Source organism: Amblyomma americanum, chromosome 3 (genome assembly GCF_052857255.1).
Source record: "Amblyomma americanum isolate KBUSLIRL-KWMA chromosome 3, ASM5285725v1, whole genome shotgun sequence".
Classification (NCBI taxonomy): Eukaryota; Metazoa; Arthropoda; class Arachnida; order Ixodida; family Ixodidae; genus Amblyomma; species Amblyomma americanum.
In genome coordinates, this window is record NC_135499.1 from 42,780,481 (window position 1) to 42,796,833 (window position 16,353).

The 16,353-nt window shown below is 48.3% G+C and overlaps 1 protein-coding gene across 1 annotated transcript in view; it reads right to left on the reverse strand.

Moving 5' to 3' along the window:
- Nucleotides 1-1,463: 1,463 nt before the first annotated feature.
- Nucleotides 1,464-16,353, reverse strand: part of LOC144123702 (uncharacterized) — a 40,409-nt gene continuing 25,519 nt past the window's right edge. Inside the window, exon 4 of the mRNA XM_077656483.1 lies at nt 1,464-1,801. Coding sequence (XP_077512609.1) covers nt 1,464-1,801 — 338 coding nt within the window. The remainder of the gene's footprint in view (nt 1,802-16,353) is intronic.

Sequence of the window (16,353 nt, forward strand, 5' to 3'; positions counted from 1 at the left end):
CATTAGTACCAGTAAGATGCAGCTGTTATATATTTCCTCCTGAGAGATATTGGTAAACTGCTATTCTTCAACAGTGCCCGCCTAATGCGTTCCACCCCACTCTTATTCTCCTTGTTTTACTCTCTCGAAGCCAGGATCCGCGCTCAGTATACCCGTTCTAAGTAGACGTATACCTTTGCCACATACAATGCATCGGTGCATATTGTAAACTGTTGCTGCTTTTCGAGTCTGCTGAACGTTATTTTAGATTTCTTCATATTAACTTTTAGGCCCACCGGCTTTGCCTGCCTAGCACATCCCTAATTAGCTCATGTGTCGTCTCGGGACGTTAAACCGCAGAATTTACAATTTAGGCGGCAAATACATAAACGACTTTGTAGAGTTTGGTGCCCTCGCCGTGGTATGTCGAGATCCAATACCAGGGCGCTCATGTGGACCCAGGATTGAGCACTTTTGACGATTTGACGTTATGCAAGCCGGACGAATGTGGCACGACTACGGCACTCACTTTTTCGCCTTTGCCCCAAACGACAGCGAAAATGTTGTGAGATTTTTGTCTACTTTTCGCTCTTATCTTGCGCTTCATTTTGAGGAGTCCACAAAAAATTTCTTTTCTTTTTAAATTTTCTAGGATCAACGGCTTTCACACTCTTCTACAGAGCCCAAGGTCGCGAAATTCAATCCCTGCACTGCGGGAACCGAGTTTTCATTGCAGAAAACTGATAAAGCATCCGTCTGCTGTGCAAAGCCAGCCCACGTTCAAGAGCCCCAGGTGGTCGAAATTACTCCGGAGCACTGCTATAAGGCGCGTCCCTCCTGGCCCCTTCGAACCTTCGGCACACCGCATATCATTCCTCCCCTTCAGACACGTTCTGCCTTTTTTCGTTCTCTGCGTAGTTCATTTCCTAATGCTGTTCCATGCATGCTTTATCACGCTGATCTAAATAGGGCAGACATAAAGCGCGAGAAGGCCAGAGTATGGAGAGGTAAGCCATGATTACTGCAGCTGTGTTCATGCGATAGAGCCGTGCCATATTTCTACCGGTCACTCCCTCGTTAGGCCATACATTTGGCACTTAATAGAGCATCAAACAAAGGACTAACAACACGTCATCTAATTCAGCAGGATCGCTGTGGTCCTTATGAGGATATCTAATTAGCACAGAGAGCAGAAAATGCGCAATTAGATATGATAGAAGCAGCGGCAAACAACTTCATTCTTGTTACAAAGAATTTATTGCTCTTGGCTTGACTTTGTGCGTTGTTTATAGTTCCACGACGCATCGTTGGCTTCGACCTGTATCATCTTGCTGCTGGCAAGTTTAACTGGGCACGGGCCTCAACAACTTCGGCTGTTATTCATGCAAGCAACTGCGCAGAGTAGCTGCACTGAATTCAGAACGTGTAAACTTCAGCGCTCAACATAAAGGGCAACAACAGGCGCCTATGGTCGTCGAGAGCGCTCACGGCCTGAGTAAGCCGACTGCGAGGCGCAGGCGGCCGGCGGCTCCGGCGGCGGCGTTGAGCGCCCCTTGCACCCCGTCCCAGAGTCGGGATCTCCTGAGGACGGTGGCCGCAGCGAGCAGCTGCGCCGTGACCAGCACCGAGACCACGATGGAGACGACGACGCAGCGACCACCGGCCAGCGGCACCAACTCCTGGCTGCTCCAGAAGCGCCAGGCGACCGCGGCGGCGTACGCGTGCGCCGCCAGCCACACCGCCCACATGGCGGCTGCTGCCAGCAGAGGGCGCGGCGTGCAGTGTGCCTCGTGGTCGGAGGCAGCGCCTGGGTCCGACACCACTGCTCAGTGAAGCCGCAATTAAAGAAACCGTCTACGAAGCCAAGAGTCTCGGAGAGAGAGAGACAGAGAGTGAGAGTGAAAAATTGTATACAGACTCTACATCCATCACCGTCGCTCATTCTTCCACCCGTTAATATTCGTTATCCGCCATTATCCCGTATTTGTTAAAATACCCGCAATATGAAGTCATAGGCGCATCAGTGTTGATGCCCCGACTCCCTGAATACAGAAGAGTACGGAAACTTCGGTTCTCTTCATGCCTGTTTTGGCAGCGACAGGGGACACGCTGACAACTCCGGCTAAGGCAATTTTGTGACTTTTTACAGTTGGCATCGGCAGCGCTTGACCTGCGCGTAGCACTGTGTGGCCTGCTGCAGTCGGCGAAGCCATATCAGAGGACCATCGATTACGAAGCGGAATGACCTTATCATAGCCGTGGTGAAGCCTGCCGGGAGCCACGCCCACCTGCAACACGGACTATAAAGAAGACACGGCACGCATCTGCGGGCATTTTGGCAGCGACAGGGGACACGCTGACAACTCCGGCTAAGGCAATTTTGTGACTTTTTACAGGTCAGTCTTCTTTTTCTTGTACCGATTGCGCGGTTCACTTTGTGTGTTCTCTGTTGCTGCCAGAAACTTGTGCTGTAAACATGGGTGACGATTTGATATGTTTGACATGTTCAACAGAAATAGACAAGGATGAATCCTACCTGAAGTGTAATGAGTGCAATTATGTCTATCACTTGGGGAAATGCACTGGTATCGCCGAAGCTCAGTTTAACAGCATGAGGGAAACGACAAAAAAGGCATGGCGATGCCAGACGTGCCGAGTAGGGCGATCACGAGGTGCATCGAAGAAAGCTAGTTCCTCAGAGGCTGCAGATGAGACTAACGAAATGTCCCACATTAGTCTAGCTCTTGTGGACATACAGGAAAAACTTGCAACCCTTCTGAGCCTGAAGAGCACCGTCGAAAACATCGAACAAGCTGTGCAATTAATGTCTGACAAGTACGACCAGATTCTTGTGGACTCAGCACGTCATGAAACAGAAATCAAGGAAATTAAGGCTAGGGTTGAAAAACTTGAACAGCAGGACACAGTAGGAGTGCAAACTATGCAAGAACAGCTAAATGACCTTGAATGGAGGAACCGTAAGCAAAACCTAGAGATTCACGGAGTCGCAGAGAGTGAACAGGAAAATCTGCTTGACAAAATCAACGCTCTCGCTGAGACAATTAATGTTCCAGAGTTAGCCAAGCATGAAGTTGTAGCCATTCACCGCCTTCCGGCAAAGCCCGGTAGGGTTCCTGGCATTATACTCCGCTTCGCCAGACAAGACACACGAGAAGAATGGTTTGAGAAGAGGCGTGCCTTAAGCACCCACTCATCGCAGGTTTACATACAAGAGAACTTGACAAAGCACTTGCGGGAACTACTTTTTGAAGCGAAGAAATGGGCCAAAGAGCACGACTTCCAGTATGTGTGGCACAGAAATGCTAGGATTTTTCTACGGCGCAGAGACGGAGAGCGTGCATGGCGCATCCAGGCTTTGAACGAACTGAACAAAGTTGCAAGAAATGGCCCTCGATAGTTCCACGTTAGTGCTTTTATTTTGTTTCCCTCAGATTCTGCCATGGATACACAATATGTTTCTCTGAATAACTTTGACACTTCTGTAGGCAAAGACTTTCACTCGTCCTTTAAAATATTTCATGCTAACATGCAATCTGCTCGAAATAAAAGCAAGCCACTTGAGGTTCTTCTCAGTCAAATTAAGACCCAGTTTAATATACTCATGTTGACAGAAACATGGTATCGGCACGAAGATGAGGCACTTTGTACGGCGGAATATCAGGCATGTAATCTCAACCGAAGTTACGGCAGAGGAGGCGGTGTTTCCATGCTGATAAGGAAGGACATAAAATACGAATTGCTGACAGCTTTCACGGAATCAACAACAGATTTTGAGGTATTGTCTTTACGTTGCAACAAGATGGTTCTTGTTGTGGTATATAGACCCCCCGAAGGAAACTTGCCAGTTTTCTTCGATTTTCTTGAGTCCCTTTTCTCTTACGTTAATGACTGCGACCTTGGCCTTGTTTGCGGGGGAGATTTCAACCTAAACATGCTTGAAACAACTTCAGGTCGTATCAAAGAATTTAAGCTGTTGCTTGAAGCACAAAATATAAGAAACACCATTTACCTTGCAACACGAATTACATCCAGCACATCAACACTGCTTGACTTATTCTTAACTAATTACACAGCCAATAAAACTAAATCAGGTGTCCTTGTATGCGATCTCAGTGATCATCTTCCTATTTTTATATGTGTGAAGCCTCTAGAAAAGGGAAAAAAAGTAAATCGCGTAGTTACCTACCAGCAAATTTTACCAGCGCAATTAGACCAATTTCGGGATGAACTAAATAAGGAGGACTGGTCACACGTTCTAGAATCAGATGATCCTAATGTTTCCTTCTGCTTATTCACAGATAGGTTCAATGAGCTTTACAGAAAACATTTTCCTTTCCGAACTATTAGAGTGTCTAGGAAGATCAGGAAACCTTGGATAAACGATCACCTATGGTGTAAAATTAGAGTTAAGAATGACTTGTTCTATAGGTTTATACAGACCCGAGATATGGCTAAGCTGAAAGAATTTAAACAATATAGAAATTGCCTTAATAAAGAAATAAAGAAAGCTAAAAGTGCCTATTTTGAAAACTATTTTAATGCAATCAAGCATGACTGCAAGTCTACTTGGCGAAAACTCAATGATGTTCTTGGCCGTTCATCAATTTCGGGCTCGGTTAGCGAGCTAAAGATAAATGGCGCGACTGTATCTGGCCATGCCTTAGCGGATGCATTCAACGACCACTTTGCCAATTTACCTGTACCAGCATTACCTAATCATGATCATGCAAAGTCCCTCAATAAAGAATATCCTAGTAGTATTTTCCTGAATCCTGTTACCCCCAATGAAGTGTACTTAACAATGATGCAACTAAAAAATTCAACCAGTTGTGATGTCCATGACGTGAAAATCAAGCCCGTAAAGTATGTCCTCGATGTTATATCACCTATCCTGTCATACATTTTTAATTTGTGCATAAGCTCTGGAGTCTTTCCTAATGACATGCAAATAGCAAAAGTACGAGCTATACACAAGAAAGGTGATCATAACAATCTTAATAACTATCGCCCAGTTTCTATTCTTCCCGTGTTTTCTAAAGGGTTAGAAAAACTTATTCTAATACGCTTTGAAACGTTTTTTGAAAAAATGAATAGCATAACTGATTCCCAGTACGGTTTTCGGAAATTTCGATCTACCCAACTTGCCTTGCTTGACCAGAAAGAATACATTTTAACCAATATAGATAGTAAAAGGTGTGTAGTAGGCATATTTCTGGATTTTACCAAGGCATTTGACTACCTCATCCGAAATCTCCTCCTCGAAAAATTAAAAAATTACGGTGTTCGCGGGCTACCATTTGAGCTAATTAAATCATACCTCTCAAATCGCGTACAATATGTTGAGCTAAATGGTTATTCTTCAAGCGTGACTTGTACTAAATCAGGAGTCCCGCAAGGAAGTATCTTGGGGCCATTTTTATTTAATATATACTTAAATGACATTGTGAACGTGGATATGCAGACTAAGTTCGTCATCTATGCCGATGACACTAGCATTTTTTGTGCTTCCGATAAATGTACAGAATTGTTTAGCACTGCAAATTCCGTGTTAGCTAAAGTAAGTGATTGGGCAAAACACAATGGACTAATAATTAATAGCCTGAAATCAAAAGCGATCGTTTTCCGCGCGAAATCAAGACTAGTTCCGTCTGAGTTAAGACTTAAGTTGAATGGTTCGGAGATAGATGTTGTCGACAAATTTAAAACACTAGGGGTTATTTTTACAGAAACGATGTCCTGGAACAAGCACACAGAATATATAGCCTCAAAAATCGCGAGTGTAGTTGGGATTCTCCACAGAAACAAATATTTTCTACCGAAAACTGTCATGATGCTTCTATACAACTCTCTTTTTCTGTCTTACTTAAATTACTGCATACTCGTGTGGGGAACGACCACAATGACCGGTATCCAGAAACTTAGCAGACTACAGAGTAAGGCAGTTAGGTCATTACACACTCTGCCCATGATTCTAATGTACAGCCATTATTCCACAAGCTGGGCCTATTACACATTAAAGAGATGTACAAGTACAACCTATGTCTCGCATTAATTCGAGAAAGGAGGCAAAGAAGCACAATCCTAACAAAATTAGCACAACTAGCCGTTAAAAGTTCGTCAGGTCACTTCACAAGAAATCCAGAATACTGGAAAGTTGGCTCCTGCAGAACAAATTACGCTGCACAAACCCTAAAGCACCGCATTCCTTCGGTCTTAAACTCCTATTTGTCTGAAGATGTAGACATTTTAGCGCTGAATTCTACGCAGCTTAAGAATATTTTTCTTCAATAAAACGCAAACTGTATGTAACCGCTATTAATATTGTATAATTCATAGAGATGTTCTGTTGTTAGTCGTGAAATCTGATGTATCACTTTTTCGGTAACCATGTTCAAATTCCATGTTCAATTAACCATGTTCAATGTACCTTACTGAGATTTTTTATTATTTTATATTATTATTTTTTTTCATGTTTTGTTGCCATGTATTGTTACAATAGGCATTTCTTCATTTAGTCGTGTCAAAACGACTGTTCTTCTGACATGCTTTTTGTTGTTAAATGTTTGTCAAGTGCCACCTGTCGTTTTCATATAGGGGGGCGGGGACCAGTCAAGCTGCGGTTGCAGCTTTTAGCCCCGTCTCCCTCCATCTTTTTTTTTGATGGAAAATAAAGTTTATCTTATCTTATCTTAATACATCCATGGACAGTTGCTACCAACCGCAAAATTTCATACCACTGTAGACAAATATGGGTCTTAAAGCACCGCTGTATCATGCACCGTGAAGTGCAACGTCAGGGGTAGCTTTATGCATAATGCAGACAAGATTTGCAGCATAAGTAAAACGCACACAGAAGACCAGGAGCAAACAAGACGGGACTGTGCTGACAAGGTCTGACAACTGTCTGATAACTGTCTGACATGGTTCTCGCGATCCCGGAAAAAGGGCCAAAGTTTTGCTTTGAGCCTGCTTCAAAAAAGCAGGAACTCCTCGCCATGGCACGTAGCATTCCTGGAAGAACAAAGCAACGTGACAAAGACCGAGCCACCTGGGTAAGGAGCCAATTCCGTGATAAAAATTATGAGTCGCAGTTCAAACCGTCCTCTTCAGCATCAGAGGGTTATCAGGAGCATGACCTAATGGTACTTCACTCTGATGAAGAAAGAGGATTTGTAGTCTTGCCCAAAGGATTGCAGCAAGAAAAGGCTAATCAAGCTATACAAAAGAACTCTAAAGAGACGAAATTCAAAAAAAAATCCCAGAAGACAACCGCAGTTCGTCTCCTATATGAAATACGTCTCGATTCCGTCGCAAGTCTAGTCAAGATATCTGAAAACGGAAGCCTACACCTCTCTTTTCATGAGTGGGAACGGCGGACCTGGGTCCAACATGTCGCTTACAAGGACGCTGTTCTACGTTCTGCAGGTTATCCTGGGTTCCGCCGCGTTACGAACTGGGCACATGTGGCCCGATGACATCTGTGGCTGCGATGGAAATCAACTTCACATCGACAACGCATCGGACTGGGCGTCGCCATTTGACGACACTGTTCTTCCATCGACCGCCCTGGTGGCTCAGTGGTTACGGCACTCGGCTGCTGACCCGAAAGACGCGGGTTCTATCCCGGCCGCGGCGGTCGAATTTCGATGCAGGCGAAATTATAGATGTCCGTGTGCTGTACGATGTCAGTGCACATTAAAGAACCCCAGGTGGTCGAAATTTTCGGAGTCCTTCACTACGGTGTCCCGCATAGCGTGAGTTGCTTTGGGACGTTAAACCCCTACAATCCTATGTTCTTCCAGCGACGACATTCATCCATCGCACCGTGACGTCATCGGAGCTTACGGGTATAAAAGAAGCGACGCAGGAATTCACCTTCGGTGCGCACGGCGGACCTGGGCCCAACATGTCGCTTACAAGGACGCTGTTCTACGTTCTGCAGGTTATCCTGGGTTCTGCCGCGTTACGAACTGAACACGTGTGGCCCGATGACATCTGTGGCGGCGAAGGAGATCAACTTCACACAGACCACGCATCGGACTGGGCGTCGTCACTTGACGACACTGTTCTTCCAGCGACGACATTCATTCATCGAACTGTGACGTCATCGGAGCTTACGGGTATAAAAGAAGCGACGCACGAATTCACCTTGGGTGGGCACGGCGGACCTGGGCCCAACATGCCGCTTACAAGGACGCTGTTCTACGTTCTGCAGGTTATCCTGGGTTCCTCCGCGTTACGAACTGAACACGTGTGGCCCGATGACATCTGTGGCTGCGAAGGAGATCAACTTCACACCGAACACGCACCGGACTGGGCACCGTCACTTGACGACACTGTTCTTCCAGCGACGACATTCATCCATCGCAACGTGACGTCATCGGAGCTTACGGGTATAAAAGAAGCGACGCACGAATTCACCTTGGGTGGGCACGGCGGACCTGGGCCCAACATGCCGCTTACAAGGACGCTGTTCTACGTTCTGCAGGTTATCCTGGGTTCCTCCGCGTTACGAACTGAACACGTGTGGCCCGATGACATCTGTGGCTGCGAAGGAGATCAACTTCACACCGAACACGCATCGGACTGGGCACCGTCACTTGACGACACTGTTCTTCCAGCGACGACATTCATCCATCGCAACGTGACGTCATCGGAGCTTACGGGTATAAAAGAAGCGACGCACGAATTCACCTTGGGTGGGCACGGCGGACCTGGGCCCAACATGCCGCTTACAAGGACGCTGTTCTACGTTCTGCAGGTTATCCTGGGTTCCTCCGCGTTACGAACTGAACACGTGTGGCCCGATGACATCTGTGGCTGCGAAGATCAACTTCACACCGACCACGCATCGGACTGGGCGTCGTCACTTGACGGCACTGTTCTTCCAGCGACGACATTCATCCATCGCACTGTGACGTCATCGGAGCTTACGGGTATAAAAGAAGCGACGTACGAATTCACCTTGGGTGGGCACGGCGGACCTGGGCCCAACATGTCGCTTACAAGGACGCTGTTCTACGTTCTGCAGGTTATCCTGGGTTCCGCCGCGTTACGAACTGAACACGTGTGGCCCGATGACATCTGTGGCTGCGAAGGAGATCAACTTCACACCGACCACGCATCGGACTTGGCGTCGTCACTTGACGACACTGTTCTTCCAGCGACAACATTCATCCATCGCACCGTGACGTCATCGGAGCTTACGGATATAAAAGAAGCGACGCACGAATTCACCTTGGGTGGGCACGGCGGACCTGGGCCCAACATGTCGCTTACAAGGACGCTGTTCTACGTTCTGCAGGTTATCCTGGGTTCCGCCGCGTTACGAACTGAACACGTGTGGCCCGATGACATCTGTGGCTGCGAAGGAGATCAACTTCACACCGACCACGCATCGGACTTGGCGTCGTCACTTGACGACACTGTTCTTCCAGCGACAACATTCATCCATCGCACCGTGACGTCATCGGAGCTTACGGGTATAAAAGAAGCGACGCACGAATTCCCCTTGGGTGGGCACGGCGGACCTGGGCCCAACATGTCGCTTACAAGGACGCTGTTCTACGTTCTGCAGGTTATCCTGGGTTCCGCCGCGTTACGAACTGAACACGTGTGGCCCGATGACATCTGTGGCTGCGAAGGAGATCAACTTCACACCGACCACGCATCGGACTTGGCGTCGTCACTTGACGACACTGTTCTTCCAGCGACAACATTCATCCATCGCACCGTGACGTCATCGGAGCTTACGGATAAAGAAGAAGCGACGCACGAATTCACCTTGGGTGGGCACGGCGGACCTGGGTCCAACATGTCGCTTACAAGGACGCTGTTCTACGTTCTGCAGGTTATCCTGGGTTCCGCCGCGTTACGAACTGAACACGTGTGGCCCGATGACATCTGTGGCTGCGAAGGAGATCAACTTCACACCGACCACGCATCGGACTGGGCGTCTTCACTTGACGACACTGTTCTTCCAGCGACGACATTCATCCATCGCACCGTGACGTCATCGGAGCTTACGGGTATAAAAGAAGCGACGCAGGAATTCACCTTGGGTGGGCACGGCGGACCTGGGCCCAACATGTCGCTTACAAGGACGCTGTTCTACGTTCTGCAGGTTATCCTGGGTTCCGCCGCGTTACGAACTGAACACGTGTGGCCCGATGACATCTGTGGCTGCGAAGGAGATCAACTTCACACCGACCACGCATCGGACTGGGCGTCGTCACTTGACGACACTGTTCTTCCAGCGACGACATTCATCCATCGCACCGTGACGTCATCGGAGCTTACGGGTATAAAAGAAGCGACGCAGGAAATCACCTTGGGTGGGCACGGCGAACCTGGGGCCAACATGTCGGTTACAAGGACGCTGTTCTACGTTCTGCAGGTTATCCTGGGTTCCGCCGCGTTACGAACTGAACACGTGTGGCCCGATGACATCTGTGGCTGCGAAGGAGATCAACTTCACACCGACCACGCATCGGACTGGGCGTCGTCACTTGACGACACTGTTCTTCCAGCGACGACATTCATCCATCGCACCGTGACGTCATCGGAGCTTACGGGTATAAAAGAAGCGACGCAGGAAATCACCTTGGGTGGGCACGGCGAACCTGGGGCCAACATGTCGGTTACAAGGACGCTGTTCTACGTTCTGCAGTTTATCCTGGGTTCCGCCGCGTTACGAACTGAACACGTGTGGCCCGATGACATCTGTGGCTGCGAAGGAGATCAACTTCACACCGACCACGCATCGGACTTGGCGTCGTCACTTGACGACACTGTTCTTCCAGCGACAACATTCATCCATCGCACCGTGACGTCATCGGAGCTTACGGATATAAAAGAAGCGACGCACGAATTCACCTTGGGTGGGCACGGCGGACCTGGGCCCAACATGTCGCTTACAAGGACGCTGTTCTACGTTCTGCAGGTTATCCTGGGTTCCGCCGCGTTACGAACTGAACACGTGTGGCCCGATGACATCTGTGGCTGCGAAGGAGATCAACTTCACACCGACCACGCATCGGACTTGGCGTCGTCACTTGACGACACTGTTCTTCCAGCGACAACATTCATCCATCGCACCGTGACGTCATCGGAGCTTACGGGTATAAAAGAAGCGACGCACGAATTCCCCTTGGGTGGGCACGGCGGACCTGGGCCCAACATGTCGCTTACAAGGACGCTGTTCTACGTTCTGCAGGTTATCCTGGGTTCCGCCGCGTTACGAACTGAACACGTGTGGCCCGATGACATCTGTGGCTGCGAAGGAGATCAACTTCACACCGACCACGCATCGGACTTGGCGTCGTCACTTGACGACACTGTTCTTCCAGCGACAACATTCATCCATCGCACCGTGACGTCATCGGAGCTTACGGATATAAAAGAAGCGACGCACGAATTCACCTTGGGTGGGCACGGCGGACCTGGGTCCAACATGTCGCTTACAAGGACGCTGTTCTACGTTCTGCAGGTTATCCTGGGTTCCGCCGCGTTACGAACTGAACACGTGTGGCCCGATGACATCTGTGGCTGCGAAGGAGATCAACTTCACACCGACCACGCATCGGACTGGGCGTCTTCACTTGACGACACTGTTCTTCCAGCGACGACATTCATCCATCGCACCGTGACGTCATCGGAGCTTACGGGTATAAAAGAAGCGACGCAGGAATTCACCTTGGGTGGGCACGGCGGACCTGGGCCCAACATGTCGCTTACAAGGACGCTGTTCTACGTTCTGCAGGTTATCCTGGGTTCCGCCGCGTTACGAACTGAACACCTGTGGCCCGATGACATCTGTGGCTGCGAAGGAGATCAACTTCACACCGACCACGCATCGGACTGGGCGTCGTCACTTGACGACACTGTTCTTCCAGCGACGACATTCATCCATCGCACCGTGACGTCATCGGAGCTTACGGGTATAAAAGAAGCGACGCAGGAAATCACCTTGGGTGGGCACGGCGAACCTGGGGCCAACATGTCGGTTACAAGGACGCTGTTCTACGTTCTGCAGGTTATCCTGGGTTCCGCCGCGTTACGAACTGAACACGTGTGGCCCGATGACATCTGTGGCTGCGAAGGAGATCAACTTCACACCGACCACGCATCGGACTGGGCGTCGTCACTTGACGACACTGTTCTTCCAGCGACGACATTCATCCATCGCACCGTGACGTCATCGGAGCTTACGGGTATAAAAGAAGCGACGCAGGAAATCACCTTGGGTGGGCACGGCGAACCTGGGGCCAACATGTCGGTTACAAGGACGCTGTTCTACGTTCTGCAGGTTATCCTGGGTTCCGCCGCGTTACGAACTGAACACGTGTGGCCCGATGACATCTGTGGCTGCGAAGGAGATCAACTTCACACCGACCACGCATCGGACTGGGCGTCGTCACTTGACGACACTGTTTTTCCAGCGACGACATTCATCCATCGCACTGTGACGTCATCGGAGCTTACGGGTATAAAAGAAGCGACGCAGGAAATCACCTTGGGTGGGCACGGCGGACCTGGGCCCAACATGTCGCTTACAAGGACGCTGTTCTACGTTCTGCAGGTTATCCTGGGTTCCGCCGCGTTACGAACTGAACACGTGTGGCCCGATGACATCTGTGGCTGCGAAGGAGATCAACTTCACACCGACCACGCATCGGACTGGGCGTCGTCACTTGACGACACTGTTTTTCCAGCGACGACATTCATCCATCGCACTGTGACGTCATCGGAGCTTACGGGTATAAAAGAAGCGACGCAGGAAATCACCTTGGGTGGGCACGGCGAACCTGGGGCCAACATGTCGCTTACAAGGACGCTGTTCTACGTTCTGCAGGTTATCCTGGGTTCCGCCGCTTTACGAACTGAACACGTGTGGCCCGATGACATCTGTGGCTGCGAAGGAGATCAACTTCACACCGACCACGCATCGGACTGGGCGTCGTCACTTGACGACACTGTTCTTCCAGCGACGACATTCATCCATCGCACCGTGACGTCATCGGAGCTTACGGGTATAAAAGAAGCGACGCAGGAATTCACCTTGGGTGGGCACGGCGGACCTGGGCCCAACATGTCGCTTACAAGGACGCTGTTCTACGTTCTGCAGGTTATCCTGGGTTCCGCCGCGTTACGAACTGAACACGTGTGGCCCGATGACATCTGTGGCTGCGAAGGAGATCAACTTCACACCGACCACGCATCGGACTGGGCGTCGTCACTTGACGACACTGTTCTTCCAGCGACGACATTCATCCATCGCACCGTGACGTCATCGGAGCTTACGGGTATAAAAGAAGCGACGCAGGAATTCACCTTGGGTGGGCACGGCGGACCTGGGCCCAACATGCCGCTTACAAGGACGCTGTTCTACGTTCTGCAGGTTATCCTGGGTTCCGCCGCGTTACGAACTGAACACGTGTGGCCCGATGACATCTGTGGCTGCGAAGGAGATCAACTTCACACCGACCACGCATCGGACTGGGCGTCGTCACTTGACGACACTGTTCTTCCAGCGACGACATTCATCCATCGCACCGTGACGTCATCGGAGCTTACGGGTATAAAAGAAGCGACGCAGGAAATCACCTTGGGTGGGCACGGCGAACCTGGGGCCAACATGTCGCTTACAAGGACGCTGTTCTACGTTCTGCAGGTTATCCTGGGTTCCGCCGCGTTACGAACTGAACACGTGTGGCCCGATGACATCTGTGGCTGCGAAGGAGATCAACTTCACACCGACCACGCATCGGACTGGGCGTCGTCACTTGACGACACTGTTTTTCCAGCGACGACATTCATCCATCGCACTGTGACGTCATCGGAGCTTACGGGTATAAAAGAAGCGACGCATGAATTCACCTTGGGTGGGCACGGCGGGCCTGGGCCCAACATGTCGCTTACAAGGACGCTGTTCTACGTTCTGCAGGTTGGTAGCTATTCCGAGCACGTTTCGTGGCAATTGCCGAGGAATCGCGGTCCTGCCGTGCCCCCGCTGTTGTATTGCCTGGACATATGAATGTTTTGTTGCTTGCAAGTTGCTTGTTTGTGGCGATATAAAAATGTATCCTGGCTATACTCAAAAGGAAGTTATTGAATAAATATTAGACGGCCAGCTGTCTCTTCAAACCGAAATCAGTAAAATGAAAGCAGAACTAGTAAACTCTGTAAACATGGTTAGTGATCTGCAGAGGCTAATACAAAAAAATGGAGAAAAAGCTGAACGGAAGATCAACCTTCACCGAGCAGTTTCAGGAAATACAAAAAAACCTTGAAATCAATAGCGAATGTAATGGGTTTTTAAGACAAAAGAACTGATTGATCTCGAAGATCCAAGCAGACGGTCCAACCTAATCATTCATGGTATTGCTGAGGAACCTAACGAAACAGAAGCTACGCTGAAAGATAAAATAATCAAAGAAGTTTTTGAGGACAAGCTTTTAAGTCAGTTGCCAATCTGTCGTGCGCATTCATAGGTTGGGGCGTAGGAACGACAAACGCCCTGTTCTCCTCTATTTAAAAAATTTTGCTGAAAAAATGACAATAGAAAATGTTACAAAGTTAAAAGGCTCAGGAATATCAATTCATAATGATTATTCCCAATCTACGCAGCTGACACTCAAACTGGTTTGGGATAGCGCAAAGGAAGAGAGGGATCAAAAAAGAAGGTCATCCTTATTCATGACAAGCTAAAGGTACATAAAGATATGTTTTTCTGGGATAAATCACAAAATAAACGCGTAAAGATAGTCTACTCGGGTAAGAGAGTAGATCAACAGGACATGGCATGGCGCGATTTGCAAGATCAGATCAAACATTTGCGCATAATAAACACTAACGTTCGTAGTTTTGCTAATAAGGCCGACTTGCTCGAAATAATGCTATTACACCATGATCCGCAAGCTACAGTGATTACTGAGACATGGCTTCAGAGTGATGTAAATGATGAGGGCGTCTTCCCTCCTTCTTACACTTCGTTTCGAAAAGACAGGGAGTCCAAGGGCGTTGGAGTGGCTGTCCTTGTTAAGAAACAAATTGAAGCCGTTTTTCAAGATGACGTACATGAGTTTGAATGCCTATGTGTGAAACTCTCCTGCTGGGGACAGAACCTTGTTTTATATGCTCTTTATAGGACTCCTAATTCTGTAACCGACTACTTAACTAAACTAGAAAATCATATGACACAGTGCAAAAACGGTAAAATTTTAATGACGGGCGACTTCAACATGCAAGGTGTGGATTGGGAACTTCTTGAGTGTCTCGGTATTTGCACAAAGCAAGCCAAGGTATTGTTTAAAATAATGCTTACCCACAACCTGCCACAAATAGTTCCGGAACCAACCCGTAAAGTCGGTTCCACGAAATCGTTGTTAGATTTGCTGTTCGTCCCTCGCGACATTGTAAATCTTACTGTTTCTGTGGAACAAGAGCTCTCTGACCACCACTTGGTTAGTGCTTCATTTCCTCTAGTACGGCAAACAAAAAAGAAACACCCATCGCAACGTTACTTTAAAGATTATTCGCGTGCCAATGATGCATCTGTCATTGAACATCTGGAAGCCTGCCTTGTTGATTTCGAAGATGCCTATGTCTGCGCACAGTGCGACAGTTGAAAAAAAATCTTTGTATTTTATCAAAACTTTTGTAACAAATAGGCACAAAAAGAATGGAATCCCCATGGATGACACGCAACATAATTCAAATGAGGCGAAGGATAAAACGGCACACGAAGAAACGCGCAGTTCCTGAAGTGCTCATGGAATTGCTGGACAATCTAGCACGTACCTTACCTGATTCAAAAGATTATTTCTTCAACACATCGCTTCAAAACTTTATAAAAACCGAGACAAGTTTTAGAATTATATTAGCGTAAAAAAGAAAGCAGTCACACACATTTTGGTGAACACTACGATATGTGATCCAAAGGCTATTGTTCAGCATTTAATAGTTATTTTTAAAATCTATTTTCTGCCCCGAGCACATGTACCGACAACAGCCGAGTCTATTATCCCGCCGAAGTGAATATTATTCCTTACCTTGGTGTCTTTTTTATGTTACTGAACCTGAAAACAAAATTTAAACGTCATGTGGCCATGACAACGTTCCAAACGCATGTCTGCGACGCTATGCCGATACTCTAGCTAAATTCCTCGTGATAATTTTTCGCGATTCAATGTCAATAGGCAAAATAATTGATGACTGGAGGACAGCCCGAATTGTTCCCGTTTATAAAAAAGGAGACCATCTTCTTTTGCAGAACTACCGTCCCATATCATTGACATCCCCGTGGTGTAAGCTATTGGAACATATAGTTGCACACTGCATGAACGAATTTTT